The sequence below is a fragment of the Equus quagga genome, chromosome 12 (genome assembly GCF_021613505.1).
Source record: "Equus quagga isolate Etosha38 chromosome 12, UCLA_HA_Equagga_1.0, whole genome shotgun sequence".
NCBI classification, from domain to species: Eukaryota; Metazoa; Chordata; class Mammalia; order Perissodactyla; family Equidae; genus Equus; species Equus quagga.
This window is the reverse complement of record NC_060278.1, coordinates 96,639,395-96,658,629: the sequence shown is the minus strand read 5'-3', so window position 1 is coordinate 96,658,629 and position 19,235 is coordinate 96,639,395. Positions and strand designations below refer to the sequence as shown.

General features: G+C 42.4%; 1 protein-coding gene across 1 annotated transcript; it reads right to left on the bottom strand.

Annotated features, from left to right (window-relative positions):
* Positions 1-11,005: 11,005 nt before the first annotated feature.
* On the bottom strand, positions 11,006-12,274 carry LOC124248352 (WAP four-disulfide core domain protein 10A-like). Its single transcript, XM_046678243.1, has 2 exons — positions 12,146-12,274; positions 11,006-11,253 (listed from the first exon to the last, which is right to left on the bottom strand). Exons 1-2 carry the CDS (start codon positions 12,246-12,248, stop codon positions 11,105-11,107), a joined length of 252 nt encoding a protein of 83 aa, XP_046534199.1. The 5' UTR covers positions 12,249-12,274; the 3' UTR covers positions 11,006-11,104.
* Between the last annotated feature and the right edge of the window lie 6,961 nt (positions 12,275-19,235).

The following is a 19,235-nucleotide window of genomic DNA, read 5'->3' as shown; positions in this document are numbered from 1 at the left end:
CATCCATTTTTTCTAGACTATTGAATTTGTGGGCATATAGTTTTTCATAGAATTCTCTTATAATCCTTTGTATTTCTGCAGTATCTGTTGTAATTTCTCCTCTTTCATTTCTAATTTTGTTTATTTGTGCCTTCTCTCTTTTTTTCTTGGTGAATCTGGCTAAGGGCTTGTCAATTTTGTTTATCTTCTCAAAGAGCCAGCTCTTAATTTCGTTAATCCTTTTTACTGTTTTTTAAGTCTCTATTTCATTTATTTCTGCTCTGATTTTTATTGTTTCTCTCCTTCTGCTGACTTTGGACTTTCTTTGTTCTTCTTTTTCTTACTCTGTTAGGTGCATTTTAAGATTACTTATTTGAGATTTTTCTTGCTTGTTGAGGTGGGCCTGTATTGCTATGAATTTCCCTCTTATGACCACTTTTGCTGAATCCCATAAGAGTTGGTATGCTGTATTTTCATTTTCGTTTGTCTCCAGGTATTTTTTAATTTTCCCTTTGGTTTCTTCAATGATCCAATGGTTGTTCAATAGCATGTTGTTTAGTCTCTACATATTTCTGACTTTCCCAGTTTTTTTCTTGTGGTTGATTTATAGCTTCATAGCATTGTGGTCAGAAAACATGGTTGAGATCATTTCAATCTTCTTAAGTTTATTGAAGTTTGCCTTGTTTCCCAACATATGGTCTATCTTTGAGAATGATCCATGTGCACTTGAGAAGAATGTATATTCTGCTGTGTTTGAATGGAATGTTCTGTATATATCTATTAAGTCCATCTGATCAAGTGTTTCATTTAAATCTACTATTTCCTTGTTGACATTTTTGTCTGGATGATCTGTCCATTGATGTGAGTGGGGTGTTGAGGTCCCCTACTATTATTGTGTTGCTGTTAATGTCTTCCTTTAGGTCTGTTAATATTTCTTTATGTGCTTTGGTGCCCCTGCATTAGGTGTATATATATTAATAAGTGTTATCTTCTCTTGGTGGAATGTCCCTTTTATCATTATATACTGCACTTCTTTGTCTCTCATTGTCTTTTTAAAATTGAAGTCTGCTTTATCTGATAAAAGTATGGCAACACTGCTTTCTTTTGGTGGCCATTAGCTTGGAGTATTGTCTTCCATCCCTTCACTGTGTCTATGTTTGTCTTTGGAGCTGAGTGCGTTTCCTAGAGGCAGCATATTGTTGGGTCTTGTTTTTTAATCCATCGAGCTACTCTGTGTCTTTTGATTGGAGAACTCAGTCCATTCACATTTAGAGTAATTATTGATATCTGGGGGCTTAATACTACCATTTTATCTCTTGTTTTCTGGTTGTTCTATGTTTCCATCATTTCTCTTCCTTTGTATTTCTGACTGCCATTTCATTTTTGTGGTTTTATGAGGAGGATTTCTCAGTTTTCTCTCTTATTGTGATTTGTGGCTCTGCTCTGATTTTTTGTTTAGTGGTTACTGTGAGGATTGTATAAAAGATATTGGAGATGAGATAGACCATTTCCTCATAGCAACTTATCTCCATTAACCTAAGCAGGTTCCTTCCTTTTTGTCTCCCCTTCTGAGTAATTACTGTTACAAGTTGCTCTGTTTTTAATTTTGTGAGTTTGTGGCTAAGTTGAAGTGTTTATCATTACGTTTGGTGCTTTATTCCCCTTTCTTTTTAAAGCTGTAATTGAGTCTATGCCTGCCTAGTCTGGTAGAGAGCTGCAGGATTCTGATCATGTCTGTCTATTTATCTTCTTGCTCGGAACTTTGTAGACCTTTGCCTTTTTTGTTGCCAGTGTGAGGGCATCTTTAATTATTTCTTGTAGGGGAGGCCTAGTGGTGATGAACTCCCTCAGCTTTTGTTTATCTTGGAAAGTTTTTTTCTCCATCATACTGGATAGAGTATTCTTGGCTGAAAGTCTTTGTCTTTCAGTATTTTGAATGTGTCATTCCATTCTCTCCTAACCTGTAGGGTTTCTCCCGAGAAATTCACCAAAAGCCTGATAGGGTTTCCTTTGTAGGTTATTTTTTTCTGCCTTGTTGCACTTAAAATTTTTCTTTATCATTAACTTTTGCCATTTTTACTATTATATGCCTTGGAGAAGGTCTTTTAGCATGGATGAAGTTGGGCATTCGATTAGCTTCATTTATTGTAAATCCTAAACCATACCCACGTTTGGGAAGTTCTCTGCAATTATTTCTTTGAACAAGCTCTCTGCTCCTTTCTCCCTCGCTTCTCCCTCTGGAATACCTATAATCTTATGTTGATTTTCCTAATTTAGTTAGATATTTCTTGAAGAGTTCCTTCATTTTTTAAAATCTTAGTTCTGTCTCCTCCTCCACCTGTAGAATTTCTACATTTTTATCCTCTAGAAGACTAATTCTTTCCACCGTAAGATCCATTCTATCTCTAATGATTCTAGATGGTTTTTTATTTCATTAATTGTGTTTTTCATATCCAGGATTTCTGCTTGATTTTCTTTATAGTTTCAATCTCTTTGGTGAAGAGATTCATTTTATTGTGGAACTCCTTGAATTGTCTTTCCCTGTTTTCTTGTAAGTTGTTGAGTTTCCTCATGATGGCTATTTTGAATTCTCTGTCATTTAGATTGTAAATTTCTGTGTCTTCAGGGTTGGTTTCTGGAAAATTGTCATTTTCCTTCAGGTCAAATTGTTGCTGCAGTTTCTCATGGTGCTTGATGAACTAACCTTTTGTCAGGGCATTTCTGGTATTCTTAGGATTCAGATTTCACCTGTTACTCCAGCGGGTAGCAGGAGCAGAGTTTCTGGCCTCACCCTGTCTGCTGGAGGCTGTGGGGGTATTAAGGGTACTTGCCCCAGCCTGGGATGTGTTCAGGCACTTGTGTGGGCTGTGCTTGGTGGACAGGGCTTCCTCGCTCAGACATGGACTAGGATCACTCCTTGGCATCTCAGGGGCCATATGGACTCCCCCTCCCTGAAGGCAAACCTGAGTGGGCTCAAGGCTGCCATGTCTTTTCCCACAGACACCCGGACACATTCCCTCTTTCAGGGCTCAGCAGCACTACGAATGCTTGCTTGGGGCCTGGGGAGTGCTTGCCTCAATGTGTAGATCTGCTGTGGTCTCTGTTTATGGTCCAGAGTGCTGCTGTACTTGGTGGGTGGGGCCTCTTCACTGGGACCTGGGCTAGGGCCACTCCTAGGCACCGCAGGGGCCCCTGTGGGCTCCCCCTCCCTACCAGGAAGGTAAACCCCAGTGGGTTCAAGGCTGCCACACCTCTTCCCACAGCTGCCCAGACACGTTGTCTCTTTCTGGGCTCAGCAGCACTGTGAGTGCTCACTCAGGCCTGGGGAGTGCTTGCCTGAGTGTGTAGATCTGCTGTGGTCTCTGTTTATAGTCTGCTGGACCACTGTGCTTGGCAGGCAGGGATTCCTCACTGGGACTAGGGCTAGGGCTGCTCCTAGGCAGCACAGGGGCGTGGTGGGCTCCCCCTCCTCACTGGGAGAGCAATAGAGATCACGAGTGTGGGCAACGGTTACCACTGCCTCCTCATACAGTTGCCCTGCTGCATGTCCCCACATTCGGGGCACTTGTGTGCTAGGCTGGAAAGCACACGTGTGGGTGCACAGGGCTACTTGGGGAGAGCAGGGTATGCTCACCTATCTCTGCCACTTCCTGGGGGGCCAGTCGCTCCATCCTCAGGTGTATAGCTGCATGTGTCTCTCAGGCATCTTGTTGTGCTGTGTGGACTTCCTCCGTTGGTCAGTGAATGTCCATTTAGTTGTAGTGCAAAAGGAGGAGAGAAAAGGGAACAGCTTACTCCACCATGTTGCTGACATCCTGAGCAGAATAAACCAATCTTTTTTTTTTTTTTAAGATTTTATTTTATTCCTTTTTCTCCCCAAAGTCCCCTGGTACATAGTTGTATATTCTTAGTTGTGGGTCCTTCTAGTTGTGGCATGTGGGACGCTGCCTCAGCATGGCCCGACGAGCAGTGCCATGTCTGCGCCAGGATTGGAACCAACGAAACACTGGGCCACCTGCAGTGGAACGCATGAACTCAACCACTTGGCCATGGGCCGGCCCCAGAATAAACCAATCTTAATGGAGAAAAAACTGGGAAAAGCTATGCAGGATTTGAAATAGGCAGTATCCTTTACCCAGGACCTCCAGATCTAAAAATGTGTGTCTGAAGCTAACAATGGGTTTAACCAAATTTTAGTTGCAAGAAAGTCCCCAGTGACATTTTTTTTCTGAAGAAAGAGAAACTATAAATTTTCAGATGCCTTATGATCAATGGGAAAATATTAATGATATGTGTAACTACTATGTTGGGCAAATATTCATGGGGACTATTACTGGTGATATGTTGAAAAGCTTGTCCTTTGTCTCATTTAAATTTATTCAAAAGAGTTACTTCTTTCCCTGACCCTATAGGAGAACTTTGGTATAGAACTTGACTTTTCTAGACACTGCACAAATTTAGAATATAAAAAGCCTAAGCCCATATAATAGTTAAAACACTATTCTTGAGTTAAAACTGTGACTTCCCCCACACCTAGAAACTTGCAGTTGGGGAAGAGAGTGGTCAGTTTCCTTGCTCTTTCGTCTCCACCTGCAGCTGGCTAAGTGCCATTTTGGAGGTAGAGGAGGGGGAAGAGACAAAGGGGTAGGGACAGCTCTTTTTGACAGGTAGTGTACATTTGTGTTGTCTGAGCTTAGTATTGCTTAAAGTTGACTCTGTCATGGGTGGTTTCGTGGGTTCTTTGAGTCTCCCCCCAACACCACCTGATGAAAGTTTCTCACCTGTGGTTCTCTTGTTATGGTTGAATCCATCTCCTTTCTGGCGGGCCTATTGTGACTCCTTTCTCAGACCCCAGGCATCTTTCCACTCCCTTTCTACTTCCTTCTGCTGAGGTCCCATGGCTTTTCCAGGCAACCTGCCTGGAATGAATCTGGCACACACCCATACTGGCTCTTTCTTTCATCCTTTGCCCCATCAAATTCCATAGTGCAAGCTGTAGCCTCCCTTGTGGCCATAGGTCACTTCAGACAGCCTCCTGCCCTTTCAAGTGTGACTCAGACACCTACCCACTGTGTCTCCATAAACTGTTGGAGCACGTATAGAGCTCTATGGGAGGCATCCTTAAAGTCTTTCTATTGGCTTGGAATTAAGAGACTTGGAACTAAGGGAGCATAGCACTCTTTAAAGAAAATCTGCTCAAAAATTTCCTCCAAAAAATGTGTCAAATTCCTGACCATTTTCCACTTTTAAAATAAGCAAGGGTTTTAAGAGTCCCTTAACCACTTTTTGGCCATCTTTCTCTCTCTTTCTCTTTTTTTAAAGTCCTACCAATTGATTTTTCCCACAAACTCGCTTTAGGATCTATCCAAGGTTTTGGTCAAAATTTCCATTTTAATATCATGCTACAAATTTTTTAATAAAAAGTCAAGATATATAACGGTAAGTCAAATATGATTTCAGTTTTATAAAAATAATTCATAGTTATATATATGCACATATAAAAGACAGAATAACATATACCAATATGGTGGGATTACTAGAAATATTTCATTGTCTTCTTTGTACTTTTTTATGTTTTAAGAATTTTGTAAGCTGAGTTTGAATTATCTTGCAATCAAGGGAAGGAAACACATTTTTTAAACAATGTTTTTCTGCAAAAGGAGGGCATGAAGTGTAAGATGAAGAGGTACCTTTTAGTAAAGCCAATGCTCAGCTTAGGCGTATGCCTATTGTTGGGTAGGTGGAGGGCAAGGAAGAATAACTGGAAGACAAAGTGTAAAGAAATTCTATAGGAACTTCTTCTTGCTTCACAACTCTCTTTATCTCTCTCGAATTCTAGCAGCAACTGGGAAAAAAATCCTAACAACATATATTCAGACACATATGGTCAGCATCATGAAGATTTGGACACCTCTAATTATGACATCCCTCTGTATGGTGCTACTGCCTGTGCTGGGAGGAATGAAGCAAAGGCCTAGCCGTAGGTGATGAGGCTGGGTTGGGGATCAAAGTGGGTGATAGGGCTGTGCTTGCTTCTGGATAAGTGAAGGGGTACCATGTCTGGCACATCTGACTCAGGATCTGCCTTCTCTGGATCACCTATTGGAGAATCAGATACTGTTTTATGAAAAGATCCAAGAAATTCTCAAGCTGAGGTCCTTTAATGGTACCTCTTCCACCCTTGAAGGTAGCAATGAGTATCTGTAAACTTTTATATACATTCCATAAATTATAAGGATGTAATATTTTCCCATGTTAGGCTATCTTGCAGGGAGCACCAATACAGAGCTGTCATATCTTCCCATACTTCTGGAAGCTCTGTGTCCTAGCTATGTGTACTTTAATGAGTATCAAATGGGTATTTCTTAACATATACCTTTAGTTTTAGTGACAAGGTTTTTCAGAATGTTAAGTGATGGAAAATAGACATGAGATGGGTCCCTAGTAGGGAAAAGTTGGGGGACATATGATAAGAAAATGAAATCAGTGGAGGGGTCCAAGAAAATTGAGTGACAAAGACAAGAATTTGGAGAGAGGCTGAACTACTAAAGGCAAGATCAGCAAGGAAGAGAAAAAAAGGGAGAGAATCTGTTCCTTACTCTCCCTGGTCTAGCTTCCCATACTATGAAACAGTTGTGGTAATGAGGCTAGAGGGTATCTTAGGCCCTGAGAATGCCCATGCCATAAATGTAGATTTTATAGGAGGGCACATGAATACTGGGAGTATACTGAGCACTACCTGTAGGATGTAGAGGCCTGCAACACTGGTAGGACCTGGGGAGCAGAGAAGGCAAAGAGGTTAGTGAAGATGCAATGGGGTCAGTGAAAATGCCATGACTGGAATTTGGGGAGGCTTAGGAAGTAGATTTTCTTATAAGGTATCTATATACCTTGGTGGGGACTTGAGGTTGGGGTTCTAGGAGGGGCTGTTAAGCTTACGAAGGGCTTCCCTTTCCACACTTTTCTGCGTGGTCCCTGTCAGCCTCTTACCAACTCATCTGAATTTCAGTTGGTGATATGTTAACTGAAGAGTGCTGGGGAGAGCCAACGATCCGTGAATGTAACAAGAGGTGTTCTAGAAGCTTTAAATGTATTGCCGTCAATCACACATGCTGCTGGACTTATTGTGGGAATATCTGCTGGGAGACAAAGTGAGTTGGGAGATGTATGCTAGGGCGTGTGTCTTCACCAATTGTCACCCTCTTCTCAGATGCTGTTATTCCTAAACAGATGACTGAGTACCCCCAAATCCTAGGCACAAAAATGGCAAAGGACAATGTCCTCTAAACCTGAAAAGCAATTCATTGGCAAATAAACCAAGACACCAGCTTGGGGCACGTTGCTTCTTTTATTGTATAAACAATGCCTGTGCTGTCGTCATTATATTACTCAATGGTTTGCTCTTTTCCTAGATTTTGTCCAGATTTCTAACCATTGCCTTCATGGTCAGACCTTTCCATGAACACTTTTGGCTCAGCTAGGCCCCAAATCTCTACCTTTCTCTGTTCAATAAACTGATAACCCCCTTACTCAGAAGTGGACAATTCCTGTATTTATGTCCCACGGTCTGGTGGGGATGGGAATATTAAGCTTGGGAATGAATGCTTTTTTCTAAGTGTTTCCCAGTCTCTAAGCATCTAAACTTTTCCTCTTGCAGGATACCTCCTGAAGACAGATAAAACCCTAACCTCTCACCAGGACACCAGTCTATTCTCACTGAAGGTTGGGCAGGAGCAAATCCTTGACAAATAAACTCATTTACCAACAGTGGCCTTTGGCTTTTTTCCACTCCATTCTACTATACTTGATTGCCCTTATTACAACCACAATATTGCTCCCATCCTACTGGGCGCATAAGCTTCCAACTTGCTTCCCCATTAGATGACCTTAGAACTGAGAGGCTACTCTTATAGGCTTCACAGAAGAGAAGTTTACTTCTCAACTGCCACATTAATGTGGGTAATTGGCAAGCAGCCCCCTTTCATTCGGTTTTTCAGAGAGCAGGTCTCTGGTAAATTAGTTTCTCACAGGTATGGGTAAACAATTCCAAAACTATTTTACGTGTATACGAGATTGAACAAATTGGCAAATAACTGGTAGATGATAGGAGCTAGGTTTCTAACTGTCAGAGAAAAGACGTTACAAAGGGAGAATACTAGAATGGCATAAAAGAACTTAAAAAATTGAATAAAAAGATAAAAGTCATCCTAGAAATAAAGATCGTCACAAGATACTCAAGACAGAATAAATTCAACTAAACTATAAGAGGCATTGAGAAAAATAATGAAAGAAGCCTGGAGACCAAAAGTGAAATGCAAAAAGTAGAAACAATAAGAGAGAAAAAGATTAATAAAGAAGACGGGCAAATAAAATCTAAATATATATAATAAATATGAAGAGTTTTTCCAAAAAAAGAAAAGAAAAGTAACTAATGTTAAAAACTACAATCCAAGAAAACTTTCCGTAAATAAAAGAAAACCTGAATCAATGTGAAAAAGATCCACCATATACCCAGCAACAGTGATCCAGAATATCCTCTGAAATCAGACGTTTGGTGCCCTCTAACACAAATTCTTACTTCAACCTTCTCACACCCTCACTAACGATTTTCAGGAAGTGGACCCTTCCCAAGCTAAGACACTGGACACTATATTAATTGACGGATGTACTCCTAGAAAATGTAATTTTAATGATATAATTTTTTACTTAGGAGCAACTTCCTTTGGATAAAACTTTCCTTGAATGCTACTTGCCATGCTCATTGTAATTATATTTGGGCTGATGGGCATTTCTTGGTGGTAGATATCGCACTCAGCACCTAAACCTACCACCTGCATTCCGGATAACTTTCTGTAGTTTCTTAATTAGATATCGTGGGTTTTTTAGAACACAGACAACTACCAGAGGTGGAGTAGGACAGACTTTGCTGGTGAAGGCATCTGAATGGACCCGGGAGCACTGGAGGCAGTCAAATGATGGAAATGAGGGAAGAGCTGACCAACAAGATGCTGTATGAGATAGGGAGGATACTTCTAAAGTCCTCCTATCTGCTTGGCATAGAAAGGGAACAGGTCTGGAGCAGTAGAAGAGAACAAAGCATGCAAAAGCAGTGGCAACCATGAGGCTACATGTTTGGTTACAAACAGACCAGCCCTGATCTGCAATTCTCTGGGACTTGACACTTTGGAGTCCCAGATCATGGCAGAATTTGCATTTGCTTCTTCCTCTGCTTCCATGTGATGCATGGTCTTCCAGGGTTCCCCACTCCTCTACTCTACTTATTATGGAGACACACAGTTGTTCATTAAGACAGAACATGCAGTGATGTTCAGGCAAGCACTCCTTCCAGCCATAGCATTCTCGGTGTACTTTCTGAGTTCCCTGGGGCATGGTGGAGTGTCCAGAGAGAGTGAAGCCATCAGTTTTCACAAGGGAGAAAAGCAACTGCTTCCAGCAAAATTCATGGTCCACGGTGTTCATGCCAGTGGTAAGGAATAGGTCAGCCTGGTACCTATGTTATACCCGCATGATAGGGAGTACTGGACATGGACATGGGAGGTTATTTGTTATGTGGTCCCTGGCAGGTAACTTTGCCTCTCTTAAGAGTGTCTCTTAGGGTATTTGGGGCATGGCTAAGCACTGGGAAGAGGCTAGGAGAGTGAGGCTATCTGAGGAAGAACCAAGTAAGAGCTCTTGTAGAGCATTCCCTGACCACCACCTACCACCAATGACGTCTGTGTTGGTGGTTGATCATGATCTCTTTCCTAAGGCCCCCTTGTCCAAGGGCAGTTCTTAGCAGAAGTGGAGAAGATCCTCCAACACCAGGAGCCCTGTGATGCTTCTGAGGTGGGCCAGAGGCTCTGGCCTGATGGAGGCAGGTTTGCTCCTCCGATGTCTCCTTCACCGATGCCCAGCAGGAAGCACTGGACTGGAGTCTAATGCTGCACGCCTGCCTCAGCATGGCCTGTCTACCCAAGTTCTTCAGACTTGACTCCAGGTCCCGATTGGCCCCATGGGACCCAGTCCCTGGATCTAGTTCCTGGACCACTTCACAGGACTTGTGATGCACAGAGTAGTAGGGAGTCTGTACATCAGTGATTAATTTCCCCTGACTCACCATGAGACCATAGGCAAGATCCATAGCATTCTTGTGCCAATTAATCCTTAGCGGCATCACCATGAACCACCTGTTCCCACACCCGTGGCTGCTCTATGGATTAAAAAGTAGAGAATGAGGCCATAAGGAGGAGGACTTGGGAGAGGTAGGGACCGCTCAGTTAATGGAAGGCAGTGGAGTCTCAGAGCCTGCAGCCCATTCCAGGCTCCATCATAAGAGTGGCCATATTGGTAGAAGATAGAGTGGAGAAAGTTTGAGGTTAGCATAGTCTCTTGGTTAACATAGACTCTCACCTCCATGCCTACGGTCTCACCATAATGGAGAAGAATCGAGCAAACAGGGAGTCCAGAGGAAACATCCTCCTCTAACTGCATCATGACCTCTCAGTCTGTTTTGGCCTTGGGGCATGTCACTTCACTTTCCTGGGATTCATTTTCTTCATTGTAAAGAGACAGTAATCTGAACCTCAGAAGGAGAAGGAGTGGGGTGGGCCAAGGCTGGAAACATGAATGCAGTCCTTGGGGGCCTCCTACTCTGTGCCCCAGGGTCTAGCCTCCACCCAGCTCATGTTTAACTTGGCCCTTCTGACTCCAGGGTAAAAAATGTTCTCCTAGTATCAGGAGATGCCACACATGAGAACTTTCTCCCCCTGGGAGCACTGGTTCAGTAAGCAGAGCAACAAGGGTAGAGCCTCCAGGGGCCTGGCCAGAGTGCGTGGGCCAAAGGGAGAGAGAGGAGAGAAGCATGACAAGGGGAGAGAGATCAGAGACAGGGACCCAGAAAGGCATGGGGACCCTGGGGCTGCACTCTGTTCTCAATGATCATAAGCACTGGGAGTAAAACACACAGGTCCTTGGGCGTTTGTTCTGGTTTATTTGACAGGAACAAGTAGTTCAGACAGTGGGGGCGGGGGTGCACTCCTGTTGACATCCTTGTGCTTTGGTCGCAGGCACAGTCTCTGACAGAGGGTTGACAGAGCAGGAGGCACAGCCCAGCCCACTCTCCCACTCACAGGATGTTCATGCAAATATTCCCGCAGAAGGTTGAACAGCATATGGTATTTGCCTGACACTCTTTGTCATATGCACACGGGCGTCTGCACATATGTATGTCGACGGGTTTCTCACAGATGTTGATTTCTTGTGGTAGCTGTGTTTCTGAAACAGAGTAAGAGCAAGGTCAGTGGAACCAGGCCCCTAGAGAGCACCTATCTCAAGCTTAAAGCCTCCTCCGAGACCCCAGAACCCAGGCCCCACTCATGGCATTCTTGGACTTTTCAGGGAACTCACCTTCTGGCCCTCAGCAAATCCTGGTGATTGGTAGTATCTTCAATCCTATTCTCCCCATTCTCCCCAATAGATCTCAATGCCTGGGCTTCCTGGACCCTCTCCATCCTCCTGCACCAGGACCTGTCTCCAACATTAGTCGCGGCCGCAGAATCTACACTCTGACCCCGAGAACTCAGTGAAGTCTGAGACATCTTGCAAACCACCCTCTACTCTCCAGAATCTGCAGGGTCCAGAGAAGAAGAGGAAGTTACTTCCTCTCCTCACTGTCACTCCAATACCCCTGCCCCTTCCCAGAAAATACCACTTTCAATATTTCCCTTCCGCTGCCACCATCCTAGTCCCTCTGATGATGACTTTAAATTGACCCTGAACACCCCAAAGTTTGCTTTCCCAACATCCTTTTATTCTACATCTACTCCCGTAAACGTCTCTGGATGTTCACTGGTTACGTATAAATCCAAGAATAGTTATTTTGTTTTCCCATCTGACTCAGCCCCAGTGTAACTTTCATTATTGTGTGTACCATTTGTCTCTGGATGTTCAGAATGGAGAATAAAAAGACGTATGTCCCCCTCCCCCATCACTATTCCCAGAGCTGAGGAAAGGGGCTGGAGGGCCGTGGTTTGGGAGGACCCAGAGTCCTCACAGTGCTGTGGTCAGCGCAGGATATGCTGAAAGGTTCTAATTTCCAGGTCCTCCTTAGACTGGACACTGCCCCTCCTGCCTCCTCCCCATCCCCGTCCCTCAGTCCATCACCTACGCTGCATCTCCTTCTTTGTGGATCTTCTTTTATGGACTCCTCCCTGGGCCTGCAGCAGCAGCACACAGAGAAGCAGGAGGGGCAGCAGGGCCTGGGTTGGCATGACTCTGCAGAGCAGTGAGCTCTAAGTCTGGCACAGATTTCCCTGGAGAGCTGGGGGTGACGAGGGAAGGAAAGAAAGAACAGGTTATCCTGGGCTCCTCCCTGCCTCTGCTGGCCAAGCCAGGGAGTCCTCGTGTCCTCCCTTCGCCTGCCTCCTGCCGTGGCCTGCTGTGTGGACTTGGGCTTCTGCAGAGATGACTCCTCCTCTCACATAACTAACCCTCCCCTTTGCAAACAGAATTTTGTTCCTGAAAGATGTAATCTATTTCTACTTTCAAATACAAAATAATTTACAGAAAAAAGAAAAGAGAGAAATGTAATTTTAAAAAATTATGATAATCTTACCGCATAGAATTAACCTGTCTCATTGTGTTATCTTTCTAGTTTCTTTGCATATTTAATGTAAACAATCTTTTATTTTCTCACATTTTGGTTCACCCACCTTTTGTTACCCATCTTGTTCCACCCTCATTTAATCATGTAAATATTTTAGAAAACATGGGTTTCCATAATTGCACGGCTCTCACAGTAAATGCCTATTGTCAAGCATTTGTGTTGTACTAGTTATTGATTATCTAGACAATATCATCTTGAGCATTTTTACTCATAAATCCTTGATTTTTTTAAAACTAAAGTAAGAGAGGTGGAATTTGTGGGTGAGAGAGTAAGTAGGTATTTTAAGTATAAATAAATAAATAAGCAAACATACATACATATATAGATATAGAGAGAGAGAGAGAGAGAATTTGTTTTTCTTTTTTTTTGAGTTCATAATAGTTTACATCGTTGTGAAATTTCAGTTGCAAATTATTTCCTGTCTGTCACCACATAAGTGCTCCCCTTCACCTCCTGTGCCCACCCCCATGCCCTCCCCCTGGTAAGCACTGAACTGTTTTCTTCGTCCGTGTGTTTGTTTATATTCCACATATGAGTGAAATCACATGGTGTTTGTCTTTCTCAGTCTGGCTTATCTCGCTTAGCATAATACCCTCTAGATCCATCCATGTTGTTGCAAATGAGATGATTTTGTCTTTTTTATGGCTGAGTAGTATTCCATTGTATATATACACCACGTCTTCTTTATCCAATCATCAGTCGATGGGCACTTGGATTGTTTCCATGTCTTGGCTGTTGTGAATAGTGCTGCAACGAACGTCGGGTTACAGATGTTACTTTGGATTGTTGGTTTCAAGTTATTTGGGTAGATACCCAGTAGTGGGATAGCTGGGTCATATAGTAGTTCTATTTTTAGTTTATTGAGGAATCTCCATACTGTTTTCTATAGTGGCTGCACCAGTTTGCATTCCCACCAGCAGTATATGAGGGTTCCCTTTTCTCCACAAACTCTCCAACATTTGTTGTTTTTTATCTTAGTAATTATAGCCATTCTGGCTGGTATAAGGTGGTATCTCATTGTAGTTTTGACTTGCATTTTCCTAATAATTAGTGATGTTGAGCATCTTTTCATGTGTCTGTTGGCCATCTGTATGTCTTCCTTGGAAAAATGTCTCTTCATATCCTCTGGCCATTTTTTGATCGGGTTTTTGGGGGTCTTTTTTTTGTTCTTGAGTTGTTTGAGTTCTTTATGTATTTTGGAGATCAACCTCTTGTCTGATAAATGATTTGCAAATATTTTCTACCAGTTGGTGGGTTGTCTTTCCATTTTGTTCATAGTTTCCTTTGCTTTGCAGAAGCTTTTTAGTCTGAGGTAGCCCCATTTGTTAACTTTTTCTTTTGTTTCCCTTATCCAAGTAGACACGGTATTCGAAAAGATGTGGCTAAGACCAATGTCAAAGAGTGTACTGCCTATATTTTCTTCTAGGAGTTTTATGGTTTCAGGTCTTACATTCAAATCTTTAATCCATTTTGAGTTAATTTTTGTGTAAGGTGCAAAATAATGGTCTACTTTCATTCTTTTACATGTAGCTGTCTAGTTTTCCCAACACCATTTATTGAAGAGACTTTCCTTTCTCCGTTGTATGTTCTTGGCTCCTTTGTCAAAGATTAACTGTCTGTAGATGTGTGGTTTTATTTCTGGGCTTTGAATTCTGATCCATTGGTCTCTTTGTCTGTTTTTGTGCCAGTATCATGCTGTTTTGATTACTATAGCTTTGTAGTATGTTTTGAAGTCAGGGATTGTGATGCCTCTGGCTTTGTTCTTTTTTTCTCAGGATTGCTTTGGCTATTTGGGGTCTTTTGTTGTTCCATATAAATTTTTAGATTCTTTGTTCTATTTCTGTAAAGAATGTCACTGGGATTTTGGATGGGGTTGAACTGAATCTGTAGATTGCTTTAGGTGGTATGGACATTTTAACTATGTTTATTCTTCTGACCCATGAACATGGAATATCTTTCCATTTCTTTATGTCTTCTTCAATTTCTTTCAATAATGTCTTACAGTTTTCAGTGTTCAGGTCTTTCACCTCAAGAATTCATTTTTGAAATAAACCTGCTTAACTCAATGGAGGATGAGTGTCAATTTCCTCAAATCCTGTAAGACACTACAGTGTAAATGGGGAGATACTGGGCAGGAATCAGCCCCTAATTTTCTATTAGAAGTTGGATAGGAAAGGAAAGTTTGTAGGTTTTCATAGGTCCACAGGTTGCTCAGGCAAATGTGGAGTTGAATCCTGACTCTAATATTCGCCAGCTGTGTAACCCTAGGAAAATCCTATAATCTCTATAGACTCAGTGTACCCATATTTTCTTGGCACCTCAGCTGTGAGGATGAAATAAGATGACATATATAAACACCTTCAAGGTACCTGGCACACATTAGGTGCTCACATAGGCCATTTGTCTTCCTCCCAATTTACTTCTCAAGCACACATAGCAGGCTCCAGGGATCAGAGGAACTCTTTTATCTTGTAGTCTAAGTTGGATATTAAGACCCAGCCCTGGAAGAGGAATCTAGAAAGGAAAACTTTTTGGGCTGAGAATCAGGAGACTGTGCTTATCCAAGCTGATCCATTGACTCTGTGTGAATTCGTGGCATAGCCATGAGTAGATATAGGAGCTCAAAAAGCACCCATTCCAAATACTGGCCATGAACTGTCTCTGCTCTCTTAAAGAAAAGAAAATGTGGAGAAGTTGTTTTGGTTTCATGGAGCGAGGAGGTGAGCTCTGAGTCAGGGAGCTCTTCCTAGTCTATGAGGCTAAGAGTCAGTTACTCTACCTCATCCTTCAACTTAAATTATTTCTTCCTGTCAACAGCTTCCACCACCTACTCCCTTGAGGGACCTCTCAGCCCTTTCCTTTCTCCTCCTCCTCGTCTTTTTTACTTGTTCATTCTAGTGTCTCTGGGAAGATCTCCACAAACTGCTTCCTATTTCAACATTTTCTGGGTGGGATAGTTTTACCCAAAGACACACAATCCTCACCCTCTAACTTGAGGTCAACTGTATAGTCTTCCTTATCCAAAAATGATTCCTGAGTGATTCTTAAATTTTCATCGCTAGCCATTTTTTCTGTGGAGATTGGATCCCTTTAAAAATTCAAATTCCATATGACCTCAGTATCGCAGAATTAAAAACAAAAACAATTTAAGCTCATAGATACAGAAAACAGATTGTGGTTGCCAGAGGTGGGGGCGGGGCCTAAGTGAAATGGATGAAGGGAGTTAAAAAGGTAGAAACTTCCAGTTATAAAATAAATAAGTCCTGGGGATGTAATGTACAACATGATGGCTATGGTTAATAATACTTTATTGCACATTTGAAAGTTGCTAAGAGAGCAGATCTTAAAAGTTCTCATCACAAGAAAAAAAATTGTAACTATGTGCGGTGATTGACGTTAGCTAGACTTATTGTGGTGATCCTTTCACAATATATACAAATATCGAATCAATATGTTGTACAACTAAAACTAATATGTCAATTATATCTCAATAAAAAATGCAAATACTTGTGGAGTAAGCAATTACTAGGACTTATGGAGAGCTCAGGAATGGAAACTATGAAAGCAGACACCAACAACATAATCTTACAGTGTTAGGAGAAAACAGATACACTATAGATCAAAGAAATACATTGTGTGTGTTATATATATGGATAATATATATGTGTGTACATATATAAAATAAATGTGTGTGTATATGTATAGGGGGGTGTGTGTGTGTGTGTGTGTGTATATATGTATGTATATATGTATATGAAGAGAGAGAGAGCTGTTTTAAATTCTGCACAGCTTTCTGCAGACCCATCGGCATGATCCAGAACCAAGATGGGCAAGAATCCTAGGAGGAACCTCCTTGGCACTCATCAGTGACTGTGCACCTCAAATAGACCATTAAGGATCCCCAACATCTGGGCCAGATACAGAGCACGGGGCTGTGACTGGCCTGCATGGAACATCATTTTCCTGCAGTATAAAGCAATGTCCTGGGAATCCGTAATTCAATCATTCTAGGTTTGGCACCATTTGCAGTCCCCATCAAAGTTCCCTTCAGTTTGCTCCCACACCTACATATCCAGGTCCCCAAATTCTGTCTTTTGTCTTTGTACTGGTCCACCCTTCTCAGCCAAGCCCCTGGGATCCTGGCATATATTTCCTGCTGCTTGGTGCACCCAACATATCTTGGGAAAAGCATTCATACGTGGACATCTCCCATCATTGTATAAATATTCCTGTAGACAAGGTTTGGGAGAAGGATGTTTGCTCCTTTGGAGGCCTGGCCCTCGCCCTCTTGACTCTACTTTTTTATAATGAGTCCCAAGTCGTGTGTATGTGTGCCCAATATAATGCTGCCCTCTGGTCATTGGTGAACAAATCTCCCCATTCCTCAACTCACAAACCCGCGCCGAGTTCTTGGTGTTCCTGTTGATCCCTTCACTTCCTTCATTTGCTCTGTGGGCATCTATCTTTTCTAAAGTCCTTCCTATTCAGTCTTTTTTTTTTATTCACATAAAAGTCACAGCGCCTTTGGGGGGGAGATGATGTTATGCTTTAATTAGCAAAAGAGAATCAATACAGGGAAGGGTGGGGCCTTAAATAGCGCACACAACAAGTTAAAGGAAGATACATATCACACTGTCCTTCACTGCCTCCCTCTGGATGGACTCAGATAAATCAAATAAAGACCCTAGACTTAGGTGTGCTGGGGGTGGCCAGAGCTGCCACCCAGGTGCACAGTGTTCCTCCTAGCTTAGCAGGAGCACTGCTCACATCAAAGAAAATCCACTACTTCTGTATCAGTAAGTATCAAAGGAAAGAGTCTCTGATATGGCCAACATGTAGTTCCTGGGTGGAACTTAAAGATCTGCCACAGCCAAAATCCCCATTAAGTTCCAGGACTTTGAACTTTGTTTTTCTGCTGTTCTGCCCCCTATTCCAGGCCAAACCGCCCCTCCAACTCCTCAGGTGAGAGGAGGCCAGATAAAAGGCCTATCAGCCAGTTACTGCAGACACTCAACTCAGACACATTCAGAGGTATGTGGGGGTAAAGGTCTTGAGGCATGGGCTTTTATTTGTGGCTTGCTTGGATGAATTCCCTGCCGAGGTGACGTCAACACTATTCCTGTGAGGTGGGGATTATTTTCTCTGTTGTTCAAATAAGAAAGTTGAGAAAGAGGTGCCATGAGCTGTCTGAGGTCCCATAAGTAAAAGGGGCAGAGATGAAACAAGATTTCAGCATTCCTGACTCTAAGTCCAGTATTCTCCCTTCTTTGACATTATCTAGAAAGCCCAGGATCCCGAATTTTGGGGGGAGCAGTAGTTCTGTGTCTTTTGATGCCTAGGGACCTTCTCATTGTCCTACACTCAATCTCAGGATGGCCAAAGAATTCACCCAGAACTCAATATATGAATAGGATCCAGCCTGGGCATGATAATCTTCCTCTTCTCTGGGACCCTTTAGTATACCTGAGGTGTGCAAAGAAGGGCACTGGGCACCCCCAGGATCTTGAACACCCTTTAAGGTAAGTAAGGAACTCAGAAAATTGGACTAAGACTGAAGCCTTTTAAATTAACAGATCTCAAAGCTCTGGGAAACTTGGGTGTAGAAAGATATCTTTGATTACGAATAAACAGGTTCATAGAACCCATTGCCTTGGATTTACTGTGTTTCTGTCACTGTGTGCCAGTCTTCCTCCTTCTTTGTGCAAAAGGCAGGAGCCAGGAATCCAGAGGCCATCCCAATCCTTGCCTTCCTTAACTCAGTTACCTCATATCTCTTATCCCCACCTTTAAGTGGCTAAGAGGCATCTGCTTTGCACATCTGTCTTGCTATGTGCTGGTGCCTTCAAAGGATCAGAACACTCTGAGTCAGGTTCAAGGACTGTGTATCATGCCACTGCCAGCTGGCTTTCCTGTGCAAAAAATGTGAGTGATTCATAGGATTTCTGGAAGCATACTATACTCAAAGAGAGTTCTCCTTTGGCCTGAAGCCTCACCATTCAACTTGTATCCTTTGATGGAGATATTGCTCAATGGTAAATGAAATCTCAACACGTTAACCTGGCAATTTTCCTTCATCAAGCCATACTGAGGTAAGCTGGCTGGGACGTGGATTCTGAATGGGGAAGGTCGGAGAGCAGATATAAGCATCTAAGAATGGAAGCTCCCCAAACAGCTGATCTTTTACATTTTAAGGATGTCTCTCTTCCTTTTCTTTCTTGTCTTTCCCAAGTCATTTAAGTCCAATTTGCCTCAAAGTCAATGCATCAGTGATTCACGTGCCTAATGCTTGCATTTTTCCAAATTTCATGTAGTTTGAGAGGAGGATGAGTTTTCAAAGTCCCCTTTGAAAAAATTTTCATCTTTTAAATGCTCTCTAGTGTTACACTTGCTTTTGAGCAGAGGAATTTCGGTTGATTCATCTAGAGCAGCGTTGTTCAGTAGAACTTTCCGTGATGATGGAAATGTTCTATGTCTAAGCTGTCCAATATAATGGCCACTAGCTCCATGTGGCTATTGAATGCTTGAAATGACTGGAGACTGAATTTTAGTTTAATTAATTTAAATAGTCGCATGTGGCTAGTGGTTACCATAC

Coding starts and splice junctions, on each gene's coding strand:
- LOC124248352 (XM_046678243.1), bottom strand. CDS start 12,248: ATGCCAACCCAGGCCCTGCTGCCCCTCCTGCTTCTCTGTGTGCTGCTG. Junction 11,254..12,145: donor CACAAAGAAGGAGATGCAGC/GTAGGTGATGGA, acceptor ACTCTGTTTCAG/AAACACAGCTACCACAAGAA.